This window comes from Leuciscus leuciscus (genome assembly GCF_965113295.1).
Source record: "Leuciscus leuciscus genome assembly, chromosome: 1".
In the NCBI taxonomy this organism is placed as follows: domain Eukaryota; kingdom Metazoa; phylum Chordata; class Actinopteri; order Cypriniformes; family Leuciscidae; genus Leuciscus; species Leuciscus leuciscus.
Window position 1 is genome coordinate 3,693,699 of NC_138725.1, and position 21,769 is coordinate 3,715,467.

Sequence of the window (21,769 nt, forward strand, 5' to 3'; positions counted from 1 at the left end):
ATACATACAAATATTTCTTAAATATATACATGCATATGTGTGTGTATTTATATATACAAAATAATTATACATAGTACACACGCATATATCACGTAGACACAAACTTTTATTTTGGATGCGATTAATCGCGATTAATCTTTTCCCAGCCCTAATTTTTATGCAATAAGTGGTGTTAAAAATCATTCTGCACATTATTGTGCCAATATGTTATGATGTGGGATGTGGTGGGCTGCTGTGGGCCAGAAAGTCCAGGGCCACTTTTTGGTCCCAGTCCGCCCCTGATGTACGGGGTGCTAGGGACCACTCGAGGCCGAGGCTCGCTACGGCCTGCGTGAGCAGATGCATCAGCTCTGCTTCAATGTTAGCCCTCTTTCCGGGAGGCTCGCGACCGCTGGGGGCTTTTGAACTGCCAACTTAAAAACAAAAGTAAAATATGTTCATCTACACTGACATGGATAATGGTGCAGAGCAGAGCAAGCGTTTTCAATGAATTCCTATGGAAGTAGGAATGAACTAAAAAAAGTTGACTCTGTTCTGCCCATTCCTCACCGTGGACGTGCACCGTTATGACTGCCCGTGCAGCCATGAGCATTTTAGTTTAATTTTAAAATTAGTGCCATTTCGGGGACAGATTGCTTGAATTTATTTTACAAAAGCACAATGTTGTGTTTTATTGCGACTGTACACAAATATAAGTTAACACTTTGCAGTTTGAATAATGTCCTGTATGAACAAAATGACGGAGTATCTTTTTATGTGTCCACTGTTCAATCGCGCCCGTGCCACACACACACACACACACACACATTCCAGCATTGCAATCTTGCATTGCAGTCTGTTCATTATAGCCTTAATAAAATATAATAATAAAGTAGTCAACCTAACATAAAAATTACACTGCTCTATTTAAATATTCAGTAGTACAATTCCTACTAGGGGTGGAACGGTACACAGAAATCACGGTTCGGTTCATACCTCGGTTCAGACATCACGGTTCGGTATGAGGTCGGTACAATGGAGAGAAAAGCAAAACAAAAATGCAGAAGGCAATTTTTTGTACATGTCTCAGGCTGTACCACCTAGTGTCATACAGTCTCTTCCCTGAGCTAGCTGCAACAGCCTGCCCTGAAGTGTGTAAAGTAAGATGTAAACAAAATAAGACAATCAGCTATAAAACTGGAAATAAAACATCTCTTATTATGTGCAGACGCACGAGCGCAAGGGTGTGCACGGCAAAAATGTCATCATTGCGGTGTGGGCGGTCGTGTGCGCTGGGTGCGCAAGGCCAAATTTTGCGTGGCGGTGTGCAGTGCGCAGCTTTTTAGTGCGCACGGCTCCGCATCCGAAGATGCACGACTTCGAGCCGAATCTGGCCGAGCATGTACATCTCACAGCACCGGCACCCAGTTCTTGCGTCTAAATTAGTTGCTTACATTAACAAAATGAGCCTACAATAGCAGACATAAGCCCTTAAAATAAAAATAAATGGCCATGTTTTATAAAAAGGTTCACAAAACTAAATAAAAATGTTTAGAAATTATGTAAGATAACGTTAATTTAGTTGTAGGTTACGTTCTCATATCCACTTTATTTTCTAATGTCACAAGGAATAATCTGGTTTACTGCTTTTACACGATTCTTTTATAGTGTGGTTTTGGTGTACTAAAATAAACATTCACGAGTGTACCTTACTTCTCACCGCTGTGTAACTAAAGGCACCAGGGTGGCCGTGCCACCGGCTTGGGCCCGCAATCTTTATTCTTTGGCCTTTCTTGTTCCCTAACCTGGCACTCCTGTTTGTTTTTTGTATTTCTGTGTTATGTGCCCTGGTATTGAAGATTTTCTTTTTATTTATGTTTTCTATAATTAGGATTATTGATTCTATGCCTTTTATTTTTTACTTGTCCATCCATCCATCCATCCATCTTCGTCCACTTATCCGGGGCCGGGTCGCGGGGGCAGCAGTCTAAGCAGGGATGCCCAGACCTCCCTCTCCCTGGACACTTCCTCCAGCTCTTCCGGGGAGACACCAAGGCGTTCCCAGGCCAGCCGGGAGACATAGTCCCTCCAGCGTGTCCTTGGTCTTCCTTGGGGCCTCCTCCCGTCAGGACATGCCCGGAACACCTTCCCGGGAAGGCGACCAGGAGGCATCAGGAACAGATGCCCGAGCCACCTCAGCTGACCCCTCTCGATGTGGAGGAGCAGCGGCTCTACTCTGAGCTCCTCCCGAGTGACCGAGCTTCTCACCCTATCTCTAATGGATCGCCCAGCCACCCTGCGGAGAAAGCTCATTTCGGCCGCCTGTATCCAGGATCTTGTCCTTTCGGTCATGACCCAAAGCTCATGACCATAGGTGAGAGTAGGAACATAGATTGACCGATAAATCGAGAGCTTCGCCGCTTTCTTCACCACAACAGACCGGTACATCGACTGCATTACTGCAGAAGCTGCACCGATCCGTCTGTCAATCTCCCGTTCCAGCCTTCCCTCACTCGTGAATACCTTTTTCCGGCTGAGAACCATGGCCTCGGATTTGGAGGGGCTGATTCTCATCCCAGCTGCTTCACACTCGGCTGCAAACCGTCCCAGTGCATGCTGAAGGTTCTGGTCTGATGAGGCCAGCATGACAACATCATTCGCAAAGAGCAGAGATGAGATCATGTGGCCCCCAAACCTGACACCCTCCGGCCCCTGGCTGCACCTAGAAATTCTGTCAATAAACATTATGAACAGAACCAGCGGCAAAGGGCAGCCCTGCCGGAGTCCAAAACGAACCGGGAACAAGTCTGACTTACTGCCGGCAATGCGAACCAAGCTCCTGCTCTGGTCGTACAGGGACCGGATAGCCCTTAGCAAAGGGCCCCCGCCAGGGGTTCTGCCAGTCCAAAGGCACTGTCCCCGACCGCCACGCGATGTTGCAGAGGCGTGTCAGCCAAGACAGCCCCACAACATCCAGAGACTTGAGGTACTCAAGGCGGATCTCATCCACCCCCGGTGCCTTGCCACCGAGTAGTTTCTTGACTACCTCAGTGACTTCAGCTTGGGTGATGGACGAGTCCACCCCTGAGCCCTCGGCCTCTGCTTCCTCAATGGAAGACGTGACGGTGGGATTGAGGAGATCCTCGAAGTATTCCTTCCACCGTCCGATGACATCCCCAGTCGAGGTCAACAGCTGCCCACCTCCACTGAAAACAGCATTGGTAGGGTACTGCTTCCCCCTCCTGAGGCGCCGGACGGTTTGCCATAATCTCTTCGAGGCCGACCGGTTTCCTTCTCCATGGCCTCACCGAACTCCTCCCAGGCCGATTTTTTTGCCTCCACAACCACCCGGGCTGCAGTCCGCTTGGCCTCTCGGTACCCGTCAGCTGCCTCAGGAGTCCCACAAGCCAGCCTGGCCCGATAGGACTCCTTCTTCAGATTTACGGCATCCCTTACTTCCGGTGTCCCCCACCGGGTTCGGGGATTGCCGCCTCGACAGGCACCAGCTCCGAGTGGCCGCGTTGACAATGGAGGTGGAGAACATGGTCCACTCGGACTCAATATCTCCAGACTCCCTTGTGATCTGGTCGAAGCTCTGCCGGAGGTGGAAGTTGAAGATCTCTCTGACAGGGGATTCGGCCAAACATTCCCAACATACCCTCACAGTACGTTTTGGTCTGCCGAGTCTGTCCAGCTTCCTCCCCCGCCATCGGATCCAACTCACCACCAGGTGGTGATCAGTTGACAGCTCCGCCCCTCTCTTCACCCGAGTGTCCAAGACATACGGCTGGAGGTCAGATGAAACAACCACAAAGTCGACCTCCGGCCTAGGGTGTCCTGGTGCCATGTGCACTGATGGACACACTTATGCTTGAACATGGTGTTTGTTATGGGCAAGCTGTAACTAGCACAGAAGTCCAATAACAGAACACCAATCGGGTTCAGATCAGGGGGGCATTTCCTCCCAATCACGCTCCTCCAGGTGTCACTGTCGCTGCCCACGTGGGCTTTGAAGTCCCCCAGTAGAATGACGGAGTCCCCAGTCGGAGCACTTTCCAGCACCCCTCCCAGTCTCCAAGAAGTCCGGGTACTCTACACTGCCGTTTGGCCCATAGGCGCACACGACAGTGAGAGACCTATCCCCGACCCAAAGGTGCAGGGAAGCGACCATCTCGTTCACCGGGGTAAACTTCAACACATGGCGGCTGAGCTGGGGGGCTATAAGCAAACCCATACCAGCCCGCCGCCTCTCACCATGGGCAACTCCAGAGTGGTGAAGAGTCCATCCTCTCTCGAGGAGTGTGGTTCCAGAGCCCAAGCCGTGCGTGGAGGTGATCCCAACTATCTCTAGTCGGAATCTCGGAATCTCACACACAATCTCAGGCTCCTTCCCCGCCAGAGAGGTGACATTCCATGTCCCTAGAGCTAGATTCCGCGTCCAGGGATCGGGTTGTCGAGGCCCCTGCCTTCGACTGCCGCCTGATCCACTATGCACCGGCCCCTTACGGTCCCTCCTGCAGGTGGTGGGTCCACGGGAGGGCGGCCCCACGTCGCTCCTTCGGGCTGAGCCCAGCCGGACCCCATGGGGGGAGGCCTGACCACCAGGCGCTCGCTTACGAGCCCCAACCCCGGGCCTGGCTTCAGGGTGGGGCCCCAGCTGTGCCATGCCGGGCGACGTCACGGTCCTCAAGTGTATAGTCCTCATAAAGGGTTTTGAACCGCTCTTAGTCTGACCCATCGCCTAGGAACTGTTTGCCTTAGGAGACCCTACCAGGAGCATATAGCCCCAGACAATATAGCTCCTAGGGTCGTTCGGGCACTCAAACCCCTCCACCACGATAAGGTGGCAGTTCAAGGAGGTTTTTTTTTTTTTACTTGTCTTTTTAGTTATTCATTTTACAGCACTCTGGTCAGTTTTGCGCTGTGTGTAAATGTGCTTTATAAATTAAAATTACTTACTAAATTACTAATATAATAAACATAGAATTACAAAATATATACAACTTACATTGAGCTGTAGAACCAAAAAGTTTCCTCGTAATAGGGTTTCTTGCATCCGGCTCAGTTGAGCAAACACTCAAAGCCATGCCAGTACCTCTCTAAACACTCTTACTTGTCTCTCTTAACCTGCCTTTTAAAATTGTGAATGCTAGTAAACTCACTTCACTTCACTTGGTAAGAATTCCACATTTTTGGAGCATTGTGGTTAAAAAAATTACGTCTAGGGTCTTTACTTCTTTCTTAGATTGTAGGGCTAAGGGACCCAATCCAGCTTCTAATGGCTCGTTTCCACTGAGCGGTACGGTACGGAACGGTACGCATTTATTTGCGTTTCCACTATCAAAAGTTGTGAATGCTACCAAAATGCCGAACCGTACCGTACCACTTTTTAGGTACCCTTCCATTGGGGTACCTAGCACAGTGGAACGGTACTAAAAGGTGGAGCTAGACTCACTGCAGGACGTTGATTGGTTGACAGAGAATCGTCACTTGCGCGTGCTACAAGGAGAATGACAACATAAGAAACGCCATTTTTTAATATACAGTTTAATATAATACTACTGTTACTGTATCACGAAATGTAATTTTAAGAGTTTTTCAGGCGAGAATGTAGTTGTTTAAAGCCCAAATCTGTGGTTTAATAAAGATGATTTTTTTCCCCCGGTTTTTGAGATCCATGCATTCAGCGGGCGCTCGGCGCTCATGTTTCCCGGCTGGATGAGCCTTTCCTCGGCTAGTTCTTCTGACATTCGTCGCCGACTCCGACGGTAGTGGTTAAACATGAGATATAATTCGTCTTGTGTAGACCTAACGGGCGATCTTTGGTCTCATGAATATATAATGAGTTCCCTGTCAATCGTTTTGGCTGAGGGCTAAGTTTAGTTTCATATTAACGTTATAGGCTATTTGTATTTAACTTTACTTGTAATGTTAGACTATAGCGCTGCATTTCGATATTTGACTTGTTTGCTTTATTTCTTATTGTATAGCTTCTTGTACCTTTTACTTAAACTTTTATATAGGCTATTATTTATAAAACTGAAATTTTACAAAAAGAAATATGGTTTCTTGTAATTTTTTTATTACAAGATTATCACTGATGTTTATTGCAACATTTGTACAAATGCATATATTGCCTGGAATATGAAAAAAAAAAAAAAAAATTTAAACGAAAAGAGGTAACGTTAGGGTTGTGTTTTAAATTTCGTTTTGTTATAAATAGAATAACGTATAACGTGCAGTGAATAATCAATATGCGTTGCGCATGAACCACATTTGTGTCCCTATAATGTTTAATTTATTTAAATGAAAACGAAAAGAGGCCGAGTGGTGTTTTATAACATATTTCGTTTTATTGTTGCTTAAAATGTACATACAGAGTAAGTTAACAGAGATATCCGGAGTAGCAGAGCGAGCTGAGTGACGCTTTTAAGAACGCGCTGTACCATGTAGGAGTCGCACATGGCAAGTACAAACTTTGCGTACTTGATATTGAGATAAGCCTAATGTCTGCGCTTGTCTTCTTGTGACAAACATGTCGAGGAGCAAGAACAAGATCTGCTGTATGTCATCCATTGTAGTTTACTATGTTCTTCTTTGCGCGAAAATAACGTCGATCGAAACACCACGCCTATCAAGTAAGGGTACTGTTGGCAGTGGAAACGCTAGCCAGATCATGGTTAACAGACCCGAACCGTACCGTACTGTCCCATACCATACTGTACTGCTCAGTGGAAACGAGGCATAAGGGACCCAATATAAGAATACAGCTGTTCGGAGACAGAGCAGAGCATAACACATGTGATGGTGCAGTTAACCCACACGAACAGAAACATTTCATGCTGAGAATGTTTACACACACACACACACACACACACACATTTAATTTAAATTTTGTGTTGAAAATAAAGTAATGTAAAAAGTGAACTAAATAAAATAATGTTAAATTACTAAATGTCTGTGTGATTTTTATTTTTTATTTATTGGAACAGAACTGTGTTGTCTAATCCATGCAAAATACCAAAATGTAATACCATCTATATTAGAGCATGTGGCATTGCACAAGATTTTGGAAATCGTGCTTAATATTTTCTAAACCAGTATTTATTTTCAGTTGAATTTTCTGATTTTTTAGGTATTTATTCAAGTAAACTGTCAAATCATATGTAAATATTACGTAGGGGAGAGCGGGGTATTCTCGTCGCTTTATAAACTTAAGGTTGAGCCACTGTAGTCTGTTGGACTATTTTAACGATGCATGTGGCGATGTGGTTTCTCCACTGCATGGATATTCATGTGTCGCTTCAGGTTAGCTTTGATAGAGAAACTCTTCCCGCATTGATCACACGTGTGCGGCTTCTCTCCAGTGTGGATCCTCTCATGTGTTATCAGAGATGATGACACACTGAATCTCTTGTCACAGTGTGAACACTTGTAAGGTTTTTCTCCAGTGTGGATCCTCTCGTGTGTTTTCAGATGTTCTGACTGACTGAATCTCTTGTCACAGTGTGAACACTTGTAAGGTTTTTCTCCAGTGTGAATTCTCTGGTGCAGTTTTAAACCGTCCGCTGTAGTAAAAGTCTTCTCACACTCAAAGCACATGTACTCTCTCACTCCAGTGTGAATTTTCTGATGTGTGTGTAAATATTGCAGCCGTGAAAAACTCTTTCCACACACACAACATGAATGCGGCTTCTCCTTCGTATGAACTATCAGGTGTCTCTTCAGGTTTGATGCACAGAGAAATGTTTTGCCGCATTGATCACATGAGAACGGCTTCTCTCCAGTGTGAATCCTCATGTGAGCATTAAGGTGTGATGAATGACTGAAACTCTTCCCACACTGATCACATGAGAACGGCTTCTCTCCAGTGTGAATCCTCATGTGAGCATTAAGGTGTGATGAATGACTGAAACTCTTCCCACACTGATCACATGAGAACGGCTTCTCTCCAGTATGAACTCTGATGTGAATCTCAAGACTTTGTTTGGTTGTGAGACTCTTTCCACACTGAGTGCAGGTGAAAGATTTATTGGCTCTTCTTTTCTTTAAAAATGTATTTTTAGTCTTTGAGCGACTCAAAGGTTTTTCTCCAGGTTTGACATGATGTTCCTCCTTCACTTCACTCAGTTCTTCACTCTCCTCCTCCACTTCACTCAGTTCTTCACTCTCCTCCTTCACTTCACTCAGTTCTTCTCTCTCCTCCTTCACTTCACTCAGTTCATCACTCTCCTCCTTCACTTCACTCGGTTCTTCACTCTCCTCCTTCACTTCACTCGGTTCTTCACTCTCCTCCTTCACTTCACTCGGTTCTTCACTCTCCTCCTTCACTTCACTCGGTTCTTCACTCTCCTCCTTCACTTCACTCGGTTCTTCTCTCTCCTCCTTCACTTCACTCGGTTCTTCACTCTCCTCCTTCACTTCACTCGGTTCTTCACTCTCCTCCTTCACTTCACTCGGTTCTTCTCTCTCCTCCTTCACTTCACTCAGTTCTTCACTCTCCTCCTTCACTTCACTCAGTTCTTCACTCTCCTCCTTCACTTCACTCGGTTCTTCACTCTCCTCCTTCACTTCACTCGGTTCTTCTCTCTCCTCCTTCACTTCACTCGGTTCTTCACTCTCCTCCTTCACTTCACTCAGTTCTTCAGTCTCCTCCTCCTTCACTTCACTCAGTTCTTCACTCTCCTCCTTCACTTCACTCTCCTCCTTCACTTCACTCTCCTCCTTCACTTCACTCAGTTCTTCACTCTCCTCCTTCACTTCACTCAGTTCTTCAGTCTCCTCCTCCTTCACTTCACTCAGTTCTTCACTCTCCTCCTTCACTTCAAAAAGGAAAGAAAAAAAATATCACATTTAATTTTCAGTACATCAAAATAATAATAATTAATGAGAGAAATATAAAGTGAAAGACATGAAAGTGAGCCCTGATGTAATATTAGAAAGTAGACAACTGTTATAAAATATTATGATAATTTGATGCCTTTTTATAATTGATAATATGTTCTTGAAACTTTCCAAGAACGAGGTAAATTTATCATCCAATTATTATCTTTACAACATTATAGGCACAAATACCATGTTTCTTTAGAAAGAACTATTGAATATATTTGATCAATGACACAATTATCTAACATGATATTAACATTAAAATATACAATAATGCCATGTTTCGATACCAACTTTGAGATTGATATTTATTTTACTAAAATGTTTTAATTATTAATGGCCGTTCACACTAGACTTTTCCTTGCACTGACTTCCATTCATGCGCATGTGAAAGTGGGACACCAGAAACACAAGCTCAAGTGAATTACCCTGTGAGAAATAACACAAGCGTTTAGCATTCAAGTGGAGTGGATTGTTTATTTTTACATTTTGAATTATTATTATTTGTTATATGTTGAACTTGTGTTTGTAAAAAAGCTGCCGCAGAATGTGACGTCTGTAGAAACTTCACAAGCTCAAAGTGTAGAGTGGCCATAACTTTAACTGGCTTTAAATGAACCTTTTTATTAGCATTATCTGTGTCCTACATGTTTCACTCGACCCTGTTACTCCTGACATGATTTTCCTCCTTTTAAAAAGAGAGCATTTCTTAATACTGTGACGCACAGGAAGTGACATCATCTGGGCTCTTTCTACTGCATGATGGGAAGACAAGAAAAAACTAGGCTTGATGAGCAAAATCTGCGCAGAACTGATCGCCGGTGATCAGCGTGAGGTGCATGCTGGTTATAAATGTGTCCGAGTGCGGTCCGCCTTGCTCTGATGTCATGCTGACGTGTGTCTGAAACTCTCGTGAGCGCAAGGCGGCCGTGTCGGATTCTGCAGTTGCTCTCCACCGACTGAAGATCAAGAGCATGATGGGAAACGACTTGCTGATGACACAGCTCAATGCTCATTGGTTTAAACAACCGTGATGTATTGTTCTCTTTTAAACTGTTTTGATTGTAAAACTCTGATCTCAAGTTTTTGTGTATAAATAAGTGCTGACAAACGATTAAAATATTTAATCGCAATTAATCGCACATTTTTATCTATTCTAAATGTCTCTTGATTTCTTTTTGTCCCATTATTTTTTCTCATTTTAATGCTCTTATCAACATGGAAAAGTGGATTGGCTTGCTTTGTGCAAATGTTTTTTTGACAACATTGGCATATAAACAACAAAATATACTGTAGTGTTCAATTTCACACTATCATGCTTGGGAGGGTTACTTTAAAAATGTATTCCGTTACAGTTACAAATTACTTCATAGAAAAAAGTATTCAGTAACGTAATCTAAGTACCACAATATGAAAGTAATGTAATCTGATTACTTTTGGATTACTTCAAGGTCAAATATTATTAAAAATAAAGAAAAAAAAAACTTTTATTTATTAAGAATTTCACAGCCCTGAATATATATTTATGTAAAGGACTATACAGACATCTAGTGGCTACAATATGGTATTACAGATCATTTTGTTTTATTTTTAACTAACATGTACAAGAAAAAAAAAACATTTAAAAATTCAACATATTAGTTTATTTTAAAATAGGCCTACATGTTGACTAAAGCCGTGATCTTTCTTAATTTGCCTGACTGAACTTGGACCGTTGGCAGTGGGAGTTCCCCTATGTTACCTAGACAGCAAACATCCCGTTAAGAGAGAAGAGATTAAGAAAGGACATTTTGGGTACTAAAAAAGCTACTGTCCTAATTTCTACAGATTCGAGCATCCATTAATTGAAAGCACTTTGTGCACTGGCTAAGGAGCATGAGTCAAACTGAAAAAATAAAACCAAAGTTTTTCTGAGGTAATGTGTTATGTAATCTTATTAAAATGGATTTCATAAAATTGGTATCGAAAAAGTATAGTTTGGAACCGGTATCGAAATCAAGGTATCGGTATCGAAATTTTTTGAACGATACCCAGCCCTAATGGACCCTGTCCTGAAGCCTTCCCATATGATAGGGCACTGGAACATTTTTTCAAAAAGGCCCGTTAAATAAAATGTTCAAAGGGTGCAAAATTTGCAACAAGAAGTCTGTGGAGCAGTCATATAAAGTGTAGCAATGGCATAGCAATGTAGCAATAGCAATGTCTTTAAGTTATCTAACACTAAGTGTTGACAATGGAAATGTGTATATGTGTCAATAAAAATATATGATATATTTAACCCTTTTGTTGTGCCTTAATCACCCCACCCCACCCCACCCCACCCCACCGCAAATAGAATCTAATTCTGTGGGAAACACTGGTTTCTAACATGAATGTTCTTCAGCATCATGAATGAATGGAGAATAAACACCAACCTCTTTGTTCTTCAGGATCTTCAGTGTGTTTCATTCTGCAGGGTTCTGGATCACTCATGTTCTCACTGTCCTCTTTAATAAACTCAGTCTTTGCAGATTTCAGCTCTTCCTGATGCTCTGATGCTCGTCTTTACTTGTAGCTGATGGGAATTTACAGCATTTATTGGAGAATTACAGTGGGAGGAGCTTCACTGATGATGTCTTCCAGTGTGGGAGGAGCTTCACTGATGATGTATTCCAGTGTGGGAGGAGCTGATCTGCCAAAATCAAAAATATAAATTACTGAGTTTGTTTTTATAATAAATGACACTTCTAAGCATTTACGCCTGTCTATCTATTTATCGTACAGTAACTGATGCCAATTCATTATTTTTATTTATTTTTATTACTAATCCTAACATTATTCATGCTTCTTCATTAAAATACAGGTATCTAGAATTAAAGAAAATAATATAAATAATTAAAATTCTTCCAAATATAAATAATGGTAAGGAAAACAGTTAAAAGCATAAAGACAGAAATAAACGTATAGTAGGGCTGAACGATACATCGAATTTTCATCGTCATCGCGATACGAACTCGCGATATGAACTCGCGATATGAACACATCGCAACAGACAGCCTGACACGATGAATAATGCCTGGTTCAGATTACAAGATTTTTGTGTCTGTTATGATAGTCACGGAGTCAGATTACACGTTTTTGACTTCTAAAATCTTGTCATGTTGTGGACAAGAAACATGTCAGACACGTTGCTTTCCGACCAGTCATCGCGTGCCGTCACACTCACTCACACGCACGCACACACACACACTCGTTCACTCGCGCGCACACACACACACACACACACACACTCGCGCTCATGCTCACTCACTCGCACACACACACTGTTACTCACGCTCTCACTCACTCTCGCTCACATACTCAACCCGTCATGGAGGACCATTAAAAAATTAAACATGCTAGTCTTTCTGTCGTGATGCATCACAGACACGACGTAGGTTATCGCCCACTATGACACACTATACGAGATGAAACGATCGAATCTTGCGTCCCGACGCCCGTTGTCGTTTACGAATCCCCACGACACCCATACGTCAAATGGATCGTGCAAAAATCGCGCTAAAATCGTGTAATCTGAACTAGGCAGGTAATAAACGTTTGACCTATCACGCAAAGAACCTATTAAAGCACTAAGACATGGGAACAGCATAGCTAACATTCACATTTGAATATTTATCGCAAGTCATATCGTCATCGCAATATTGTTTAAAAAAAAAAAAAAAAAGAAACAACACACTAAAGCCTGTAAAGCATTGAAAGAAATATCAGTAAATACTGGTAACTTACATAATATAATAAAGTTGAATCTATTTTTTTTTTTGTTTGTTTGTTTAATATTTCCACACAAAGGCGCGTGATATAGCCTACCGCTCTGCGCTTTGAGAGGGATGTGGGACACGAGCAGGAAAGAGACCATCGATCTCTTTTCTGATATCTTCATGTTTTCTACTTGTAAAAGGTATGAAGAGCGAATTTATCTTCTACAAGGGCAAGGCATTTAGAGGCTGTTTGCGCGCTGCCAGAGAAAGCAAAACTAAAATTCCCCGCGCGTGTGAAACGCGCTTTACAAAATGAACTTGACGCGCCTTACCAATTACCATGTCTAATAACAAGCACAAACTGTGTTAAAAAGAATTTGACGTACAAGTAAAAATGTAGGCTATCTGACCTACAGCGTTTTTCTAGGCTTCTTTACCACAGTAAAGAATACGAAAATAATCGACCTAAAAGCGAAGGAAGAAACGTTTATAATTTGGGTGAGACGCGAGTGAAGATATGGGAAAAGAAAAAAGAGATTCCATGCAGGGATGAGTCGCGATTTTTGAATATTCGATTAGTTGATTTAATTATAGAATATCTAATGTTCTAATGTCTGTCGTGCAATCATTCTCTAAAATAAAATCTCCATGTTCTGATGCTGATGCAGCGGTGACGCGTTCATGTAACCGGAGGGTGACGCTGCCAATAACGCACATAACAGCTGTTACAAAGAACCGGCATGATTATGAACATGTCAGATATAGCAAGGAGACATTTGAATTTTTTATTAATAAAGTGTTTTGTGTGTGTGTTTGTGTCAGTGTCGGGCTGCAAAGATGAAGTTGACGATGCTCACTCTTCGCAGTGAACGCGAGAGAGAAATGCACACTTCATACGGAATACACAAGCATATGCTAGTCGGTTTATTTTCCGTTTTGAATTGTTTTGTTTAAAAGTAGACAATTCAAGCTTTCTATAAGGAATAACTAATGGAATATTTTTTCAATTCGCTGATAATCGGGTGACCAGATCGCAAACCAGAATTCAAAGCCGACAAAGCTTAAGTTTATGGGCTCACGTACAACTCTCTCATTCGTCATGAATTAAAACTTTTCCATGGCTGCGATATAACATTTAATTGCTAACCTATTATTTCTTTTGTAAACAAAGCTTTGTGTGTCATAATATTAATGTAAAACAGCATTCATATACAAAAATTTTTTTTAGGCGAACAACCGCCGGTACTACTCAGCCACCGCGGTGGCGCTTTACAACCGCGGTGGTGCGGTCGTCAAGTTTACCGGCACAGCCCTAATAAACACATTATTTGAGTCAGGATACAAGACAAAAGCCTGTAAAACTGCTCTACTGAAAGACAATACTGTTATTTCTCACAATATAACCACCAAAATAAGTTATAAATCACCAATAATAAAACAAAATAATTAAATAAATAACCTCTTCAGGCAAATAACTACAACACCATAATATGTGAATCTGAATATAGATTGACTTTATAATAACTATTAATAGCAATAAAGTAATTCCATCATTAACATGTTACATATTCGTACAGAAACTGACAATGATCATAAAACTCTTAAAAAATGAAGAAAATGTAATGTTTCCTGTGTCAAACTTCATTAATATGTATCTATATTCCCATGCATGTATAGATTTGATATTTCCCACGTTCATTACTCATACAGGGACAATATAAAGTGTCTACATCAATTTTAATAAGTAAATGTAATCTGCCAAAGATAAATGTCGACAAAGAAATGATGAAAACGGCAACAGAAACACTTGAGATCGATTCCCATCAATCCCCCTCACAGATCTCAAACTTTAACTTGACTTAAACTTTTTTAACTTTAACAGTTCTCACTCCAAACATCGAGTCAATCACACAAACGAACACAAACTCGCTGAGGTTTGAATGAACTCAACATATTCTCCTCATGCTCGCTGCTGCTGCACTAAATGTTTATTTCAGAAGGAAGACGCCAGAAAAGACGCACAAGTATCGCTGTGATCGATGAAAACAATACAGAAATGAGTCTGTCGCTTAATCAAACTGTGTAAAGTGTGTGTGGTGGTTGTGTAAATGTGAGAAATACCGTGAACTGCTCTCCTCACCTCAGAAGACTCCACGCTGAAACTGAGGGAAGAGACGGCGGCACGGCGCGAGTTGTAATGCATAGATATAAATATTGGGGGGGTTATCTCCCCCCCAACCCCCCAACAAATTACGCCCCTGCATGTTGGTAGATTAGCACCTGTAGAATTTCCTTGTGTTGAAACCCCAGATAAAAGTAGAAAGCTTCTATTATGTTTAGATCCATGAGGCAGTTCGACTAGCGCATTTCCTTACTAAAGAAAAAATACTTCTACAGAAGACTGTATTGCCTTTGGCTTGCTCAGTTGGGAATACTTAATTTAATTAATCAATCAACAATAGCCTACTATTGATCAGCATTACCAAACGTGGACGTTTTACACTAGAAACAAACACTGATGTACTATTTTATTTATTACTGTGAAGCTTAAGTATTGTGAAAAGCGCTATATAAATAAAGTTGACTTGACTTGACTATTCTCGTAACTTCTGCTTTATTCTACTAAAAGCTACTAATTTCATCTTCAACAGTGTAATAAGATTACTATACACATTTTTTAAGAATAATTCCTTATTTACTTTTAGAATAAAAAGTAATTAAATTACAGTAATTAATGAATTAGGTAGTACTGCATTACACCCAACTCTGATTACGCAATTATGCTGATAGACCACATCCTGTATTGCAGGGGTCGGCAAATAACTTTGGCCGCGGGCCAATATTTTTTTTAGCCAGTAGATGGCGGGCCAGCTACACGGAGCCTATAACAATTATAAATGCTATACAAAAATTGTGTTCATGTCAATATAAATATTATTTTAACATTGTACTGTCAGCAGAGAAAAAAATGTCACAGAAAAAAAAAAATGAAATATAAATAACAAATAAATATCAAATCACTCAAGCAACATAAATGAAAACCATATTGCCCTACTGACAAATGAAGTAGGCTATTTTCTGCCAAACGATTTCAAACATCCTTGCAAAAAAAAGAATGTTGTTGACTGACAATGGTTTCAGTACCAAACAGCTCCTCAGAGCTAGGTGTAGGCTACAGGTGGTCAGAATGAAGTGCGGATGCGCTGTCAAAACATGTCGGGAGTGGGCTATTGTCAGTCAGACCGCCCGCTCCGTCCAAACTACACCAGAGTTCTGACCGATACCGTCTTTATACTTTAAAATAGAGTCCTGCACGGGTTCGGGTACCCGACGGGTCACCCGAAAATGTTGCTCAAACGGGTGAAAAATATCCAACTGTGTCGGGTCGGACACGGGTTTAAAAAAAATCACATTCAAACGTAAAAATATGCATATTTTTAGGAACACATCTACAAAAATATAGGCCTACCTGTATTTCAAGTTTATAAAATAATTTAAAATCCACATCAGTTTATTTGTGCCCACGCACCACACCCTCCCAGGATCTATAACGTTACTAGGTCACTTTCACTTTTAAAAATTCATCATAACCGCGCGCGCGCGATCTGCACTTGTCGAGATGGATGCTGAGGAGTTGAAGAAAAGAATAGCTAGTGGAGATTGTAAAGTTGTCGACAATCAAAAATCAAGTCCAGTGTGTGGGAGAAATTTGGAGTTATCTGAAGAAAATATTGTGAAAGGCTTTGCTGCATGCATTTTCGTGTTGGATAGCCGCAAATGTGGAACTTCATCCCTGAGGAAGCACGCAGAAACTGTGGTAACAAAGCAGTGCTATCGGACAGTATTTTTAAAATTTAAATTAACACTGTTAAGTATGTGTGGTGTGCAACGCGTGTTTGAACCCAAAATTGTCAGATAGGCTTTTCTCAAGTATTGGAAGAGTTTAATGAAATATTTTTTATTCATTTTTTATATTTTTGATCTGAGTGCACAAACAGAAAATCGGAAAATGAGTCGTTATTCGTTTTTTTCATTTTAGTTCAGGAAATAAATTATGGAAAAACAAGTCGTTGAAAAAAAAAAAATAAACGATTGAACGAATGATACACGGGGCTATTTACTATTTATTGATTTACTATTTGTAAACCGTTATTGTAAAATAAAACTAGGCTGATTTAAAAAAAAAAAAAAGGGACTTCCAAAATAATCCGGCGGGCCAGAAAATATCGCCTATTGCCGACCCCTGCTGTATTGTATAATGACTATTTAATATTACTTTGGCATGTTGCCAGGGGCGGATCTAGAAAGATATTCATGGGGTGGCGAGAGGGGGGGCAGGAATTTTGAGGGGTGGCAACATATGGCAGACGTATATATAGGCCTACTGTATTTTAGTGTTGTCATGGTACCAAAATTTCAGTATTTGGTACCAATACCAGTGAAAATCCACGGTTCTCGGTACCAATTTCGGTACCAAATCTTAATTTAGATTAAATTTACATATATTAAAGTGTATATCACGGTTACAAAGATGGAAACTGTAGTATTAAAAACACATTACAATAAGATTCCATTTGTTAGATAACATTAGATAAAATTACCTAATAATATATAATAATAATGTTAACTTTTGAATTTAAAAATAAATTTTTAAAATCAAAAGTTAACATTATTTCAGTAAACAGTTTTTAATGCACAATGAATGAAGTGAACAAAACATGACCAATCAAGTGTTTGTATTAAATAACATTCACAAACATTAATTAATGTTGTAAAAATATACTGTTCACTCGATGTGTTGATGTTAGATAACGCATTAAGTAAGGTAATGAATGGTATCGTATTGTAGTGTTACCAAACTAGATAAAATTTGTTTTATTTGACTTGACTGTGCTTTTATTTAATCCAAAACTGCATTCATATTTAATTTTACTAAGAGTTATTATATTGTATATTTTTTATTAAGCTGTTCTTGTCTTTACTAAAATGAAAATTAGGCTAATCAAAGGGATTATTTTTTGTAATGATTTTACTTATCGTGAGATGAAAAAATTAAGTTTTAGTCGCACAACATTGGTTAATGGAAACGCCGTCATTTCGCAATAGTTTCTTGTAATGGAAACGCGCCTAAAGACACTTAAGGTGGGATACAAGACATTTTATGCTTCCACAAAACTCCCAAGAACACTTTAACTGCACAGATATATGACGATTAAAAGACTGCTTTCTCCCTTCATGGTGAATTCTGGACAAGTGCACATTTAAAGAATTATAAGAGGAAAAGCTTCTTCCACAGTCTGGAAAGCCACAAGGAAAAATTGCCCGGCTAATGTTTCTATACGTGCTTTACGTAGTCCGAAACTGAGGCACTGATAAACTCACAGATACCACAATGAAACATCATAGTGAGAGCAAGTAAATGAGACATCTCATCTTGATCTCATAAATGTCTCAATAGCAAAGAGGTGTAAAAGGGCTGCATGGCTTTTGAGGTTTTCATCCGTTCAACTGTTGGCACTAGTAGTTCTTTTCACACACACAAAAAAAATCCTCTTAAAAAACTTAACGGTTGTTGTAATTCATGAACCCTTTGGACTAAAGACTTACGGTTGGTCTCTTTTAAAATAAGACACTTGGCAGATTATTGCTTAAGTGGAATAAATTAATATAATTAAATTATATAAAAGTTATTGAAGTGTAAGTTTATTGATATCCACTAGGGGTCAGGCACACCATATTGGTGATTCCTAAAGGTCACTTAGTTACTTGTTCTGGCATATGACAACACATTGATATGTTTTTTTTTTTTTTTTTTTTTTTTTACTATTTATTTTATTGCTTTTATACAAATAAATGTTAAATTTCTATAAAAATTTCATTTGGAACAAACAAATAAGACAATGAATCAAAAAAGAAAACTATGAAAACTAAACCACAAACATTTTACAAAACTTTTTACAATCTAAACTATTAGAAAAAAACTCTTTTCCCTCTTGTTAACAACTATTTACACCTTTAACAGAGCTAAACTAGTTATGGACATCATGCCAGTAATTGAAGCAGTCTCGTGCTAAATCTATTTTGTTTTGCAATAATGTATACAGCATAGGGGTAGGTGGATATTCTCTACATGTATAAAATTATTTTCTGAATATTTTTGGCTAGATACTAGAATCAATGTTTCTTTTATGAACTCTGAGCATGAAAATCAAAGTTTGAATGATTAAAAGTGTGGTTGTTGACGTTTTGTTACAAAGGTGAAAATGTTGGATTAAGTTAGGGTTTTCACTCACTCAAAATGGCCCAGAATTACGTTAAAAGAGAGCCTTCATTAAACGTTCAGCCCCCAAAAAGACACCACTGATGTCACACATCAACACATTAACGTTAACTAACACTGTCTTAACCATGACCGAACATTTAATGTTTACAGCTTACGATACCAAGAAAACACTAGCGTTAATTTCTATGACATTTCAAAATGACCTTTACCACTGCCACAAAGACTGGAGAAGCGGGACATGATCAATAAGGGGTGATAATTTGCTCTGACCTAATATGACAAAAAACAACTCACACAAACCTGGTCAGTTTTAAATCTTATGAGAAATAACAGCTCTTTAATCTCCCTAACCAAGCGCTGGTTAACCCTCTGAGGTCTGAGCTGTTTTCTGGGCCCTGGAGGTGGTCTGACATGCTCTGACATTTGTGCTTATTTCTGTTACTTGTGACATTTTCATGGCTAAAGTCTAATTACACTGTATTCAGCACAAACTCTGCTACAGTAATATATCAGCAGCATGTATGTAAAAGTTTGTTGTTTTGAGATAATAACATTTATGCGTGGTTTGTGAAAATACAAAAAAAAATTCTCACTGAAATAAGGTCATGAAACCCATACTGATTATTTCTTCACAAGACTTTTGAAAATTGTATGACGTAGCCTAGAATATTTGCTCTAAAACGATGTGAAAATCACCCTGACTGCTCATTCAGATAAGACAATATATTGATTTAAAAATGTTACGACGTGTTTTGTGTAAAAAAGCCTTATGCGGAAGCTCATTAATATGCAAGCTTTTCTCACCTAAGAAAGACAAAGAACCTCCCCTAACGGCCCTATTAGGAACTATCAGGGCCCTATCATTCTGAGCAACCTTGCACAATACTGTAAATGAGGAGATTTAAAAAAGAATGGCTTTTAGATTGTTTGATTTATTTTAGTGATCGACCGATATTGATTTTTTATAACCGATACCGATTATTTGCATGTTTATGTGCCGATTACCGATATGCAGAACCGATATTTATTTACTGTTATACTTCTGTTTTTGACACAATTATTACAACACAAATGAACTGAACAAAATTTTTTATTTATAACAATCACTCCCTCCTTGCATACATAAAAAAACTTTATATTTATACACAAATAAATAGAGGGGTCCAATTTTCTGAGTCCAAAAAATAAAGTGCACTGTTACTAAGTGTCTTTGTTTAAAAATAAAAGCTTTGATGAGGTAAAAAATAAAGCACAAAAATTATTCTAACATATATTCAAAGATAGTTGAGTGATGTATCTTTAAGTGGTTCCACATGTTGGAGGTATTTTTTGTATTGTATTTTGTATTGAAATGTATTATATAATTTATTTTAAACAGTTTTAGAAGGTTTATGTGCCGTTTAATAGGTTTAAAGAGTGAGGAATAATTCACTGGGTAATATTAATTCACTGAATAATATTAGCTGGAATATAACATTGTCAGGAAAGTAACAAACAAAACAGCATATTTGCATTTTCCAACTAGTATGTTATTAATGAAATCCTTTCTGACAAAGTGCTGTTTATCTATGCCTTTACACAGAACTATAACTTAGGCTACTCAACCGCGATCGCGCGTGGAGATAATAAATAATAAATTTCCACAGAGCGGTATTTATTTAGATTTGTATTAGCGAAATAATTGCTATGTAGTAATATAATCTAGGATGTTTAAACAAGATAATCTTGTCAAAAGTTTCATTCAGTGGCCGTGCTTGAGCATTCCTGGTCATCAACCCAGTGAGTGCTCAGCAATATGAACGAACTTTTTTCTCGAGACTAATGGTGAGCAAATACAACAGATAGAGAATTAAATTCAGCGCTTTTATTTTCAACATGCACTCATTCATGTCTGTTTTATTTAATTCATGTAAATTTACGTCTTTATTGGGGCAGGACATGACGGATTTCGCTACGTGACTCCATGAGTTCGTCTCAATTTTTTAGAACCAAGCTGCATAAATAAACTATATCAGGCATTCATGTCTCAAATCTCATTTCTGCATGTCTGTTATGTTAAATAAAGTTGAATAATTAAAGCAAAGCAAGCAGAACATATGTTTTACCTGTGCACAGAGTTGTTGTTGACTGATCTCCTCAGACGCGGGCTGCAATGGCGGAATTCTCAAAACGGCCACAAGATGGCGCCGTTTATCGGCGAATCCGATATTACAAAACCGATACCCGATTATGGGAAAATGCTTAAAAATCGGGAAAAATATCGGTAAACCGATACATCGGTCGATCACTAATTTATTTACAACACAACATAATCCAAAGATACAAAACAAATGACAAAAAAGCATGTATTGAACACACTGATCCAAAGACAGAGACCTTTGTGCCATTCCTAAAAACATTGTACATACCTTTCATTTCCAAGGTGTTTGATTTTCACTTTACCATGTTCATAGACTCATGTGAATGTTGAAGTCAGCAGGAGTGGCATCTGGGCCCTGAAAGAAAAAAAAAGAAAAAAAAGAAAAAAAAAATGAACATGCTGATATCAAGAGAAACTATAGGCCTGCACGTTTTGGGAATACATTTTAGATTTTTCTGGTTAAAATTGCTTTTTAAAATTCACAGAATACACACACACACATAAATGTTTCCAACAATATATAATATAATGAACATTAGGTTTGTTGTGCCTTGTAGGCATAGGCTATGAGCAGTGCTGCATAAAATAATAATAACAACTAGATGTACCGCATCGCGGTACAAAATATGACCGCCGCTCAGGCCTGCACTGGCTTTCCACAAAAATAAATGACGTGGAGTAATTTGGCTGTATTGCGTGTTTATGTATATACCTAAAAAAAGTAGTAGTATGTGCATGTGTGTG

The 21,769-nt window shown here is 39.6% G+C and overlaps 1 protein-coding gene across 2 annotated transcripts in view; it reads right to left on the reverse strand.

The window, feature by feature from the left end:
* Positions 1-1,586: 1,586 nt before the first annotated feature.
* The window catches only part of LOC309479938 (uncharacterized protein), a 65,756-nt gene continuing 45,573 nt past the window's right edge, over positions 1,587-21,769 (reverse strand). The window contains exons 2-3 of one of the 2 annotated variants that reach the window (XM_082144240.1): positions 11,280-11,412; positions 1,587-8,801 (exon numbers count right to left, since the gene is read on the reverse strand). In XM_082144240.1, the coding sequence (XP_082000366.1) occupies positions 7,228-8,801; positions 11,280-11,337 (1,632 nt within the window). In that variant the 5' untranslated portion in view covers positions 11,338-11,412 and the 3' untranslated portion in view covers positions 1,587-7,227. Of the gene's footprint in view, positions 8,802-11,279; positions 14,075-21,769 lie in introns of those variants that run through there. The other variant, XM_082144239.1, reaches the window with a different exon arrangement.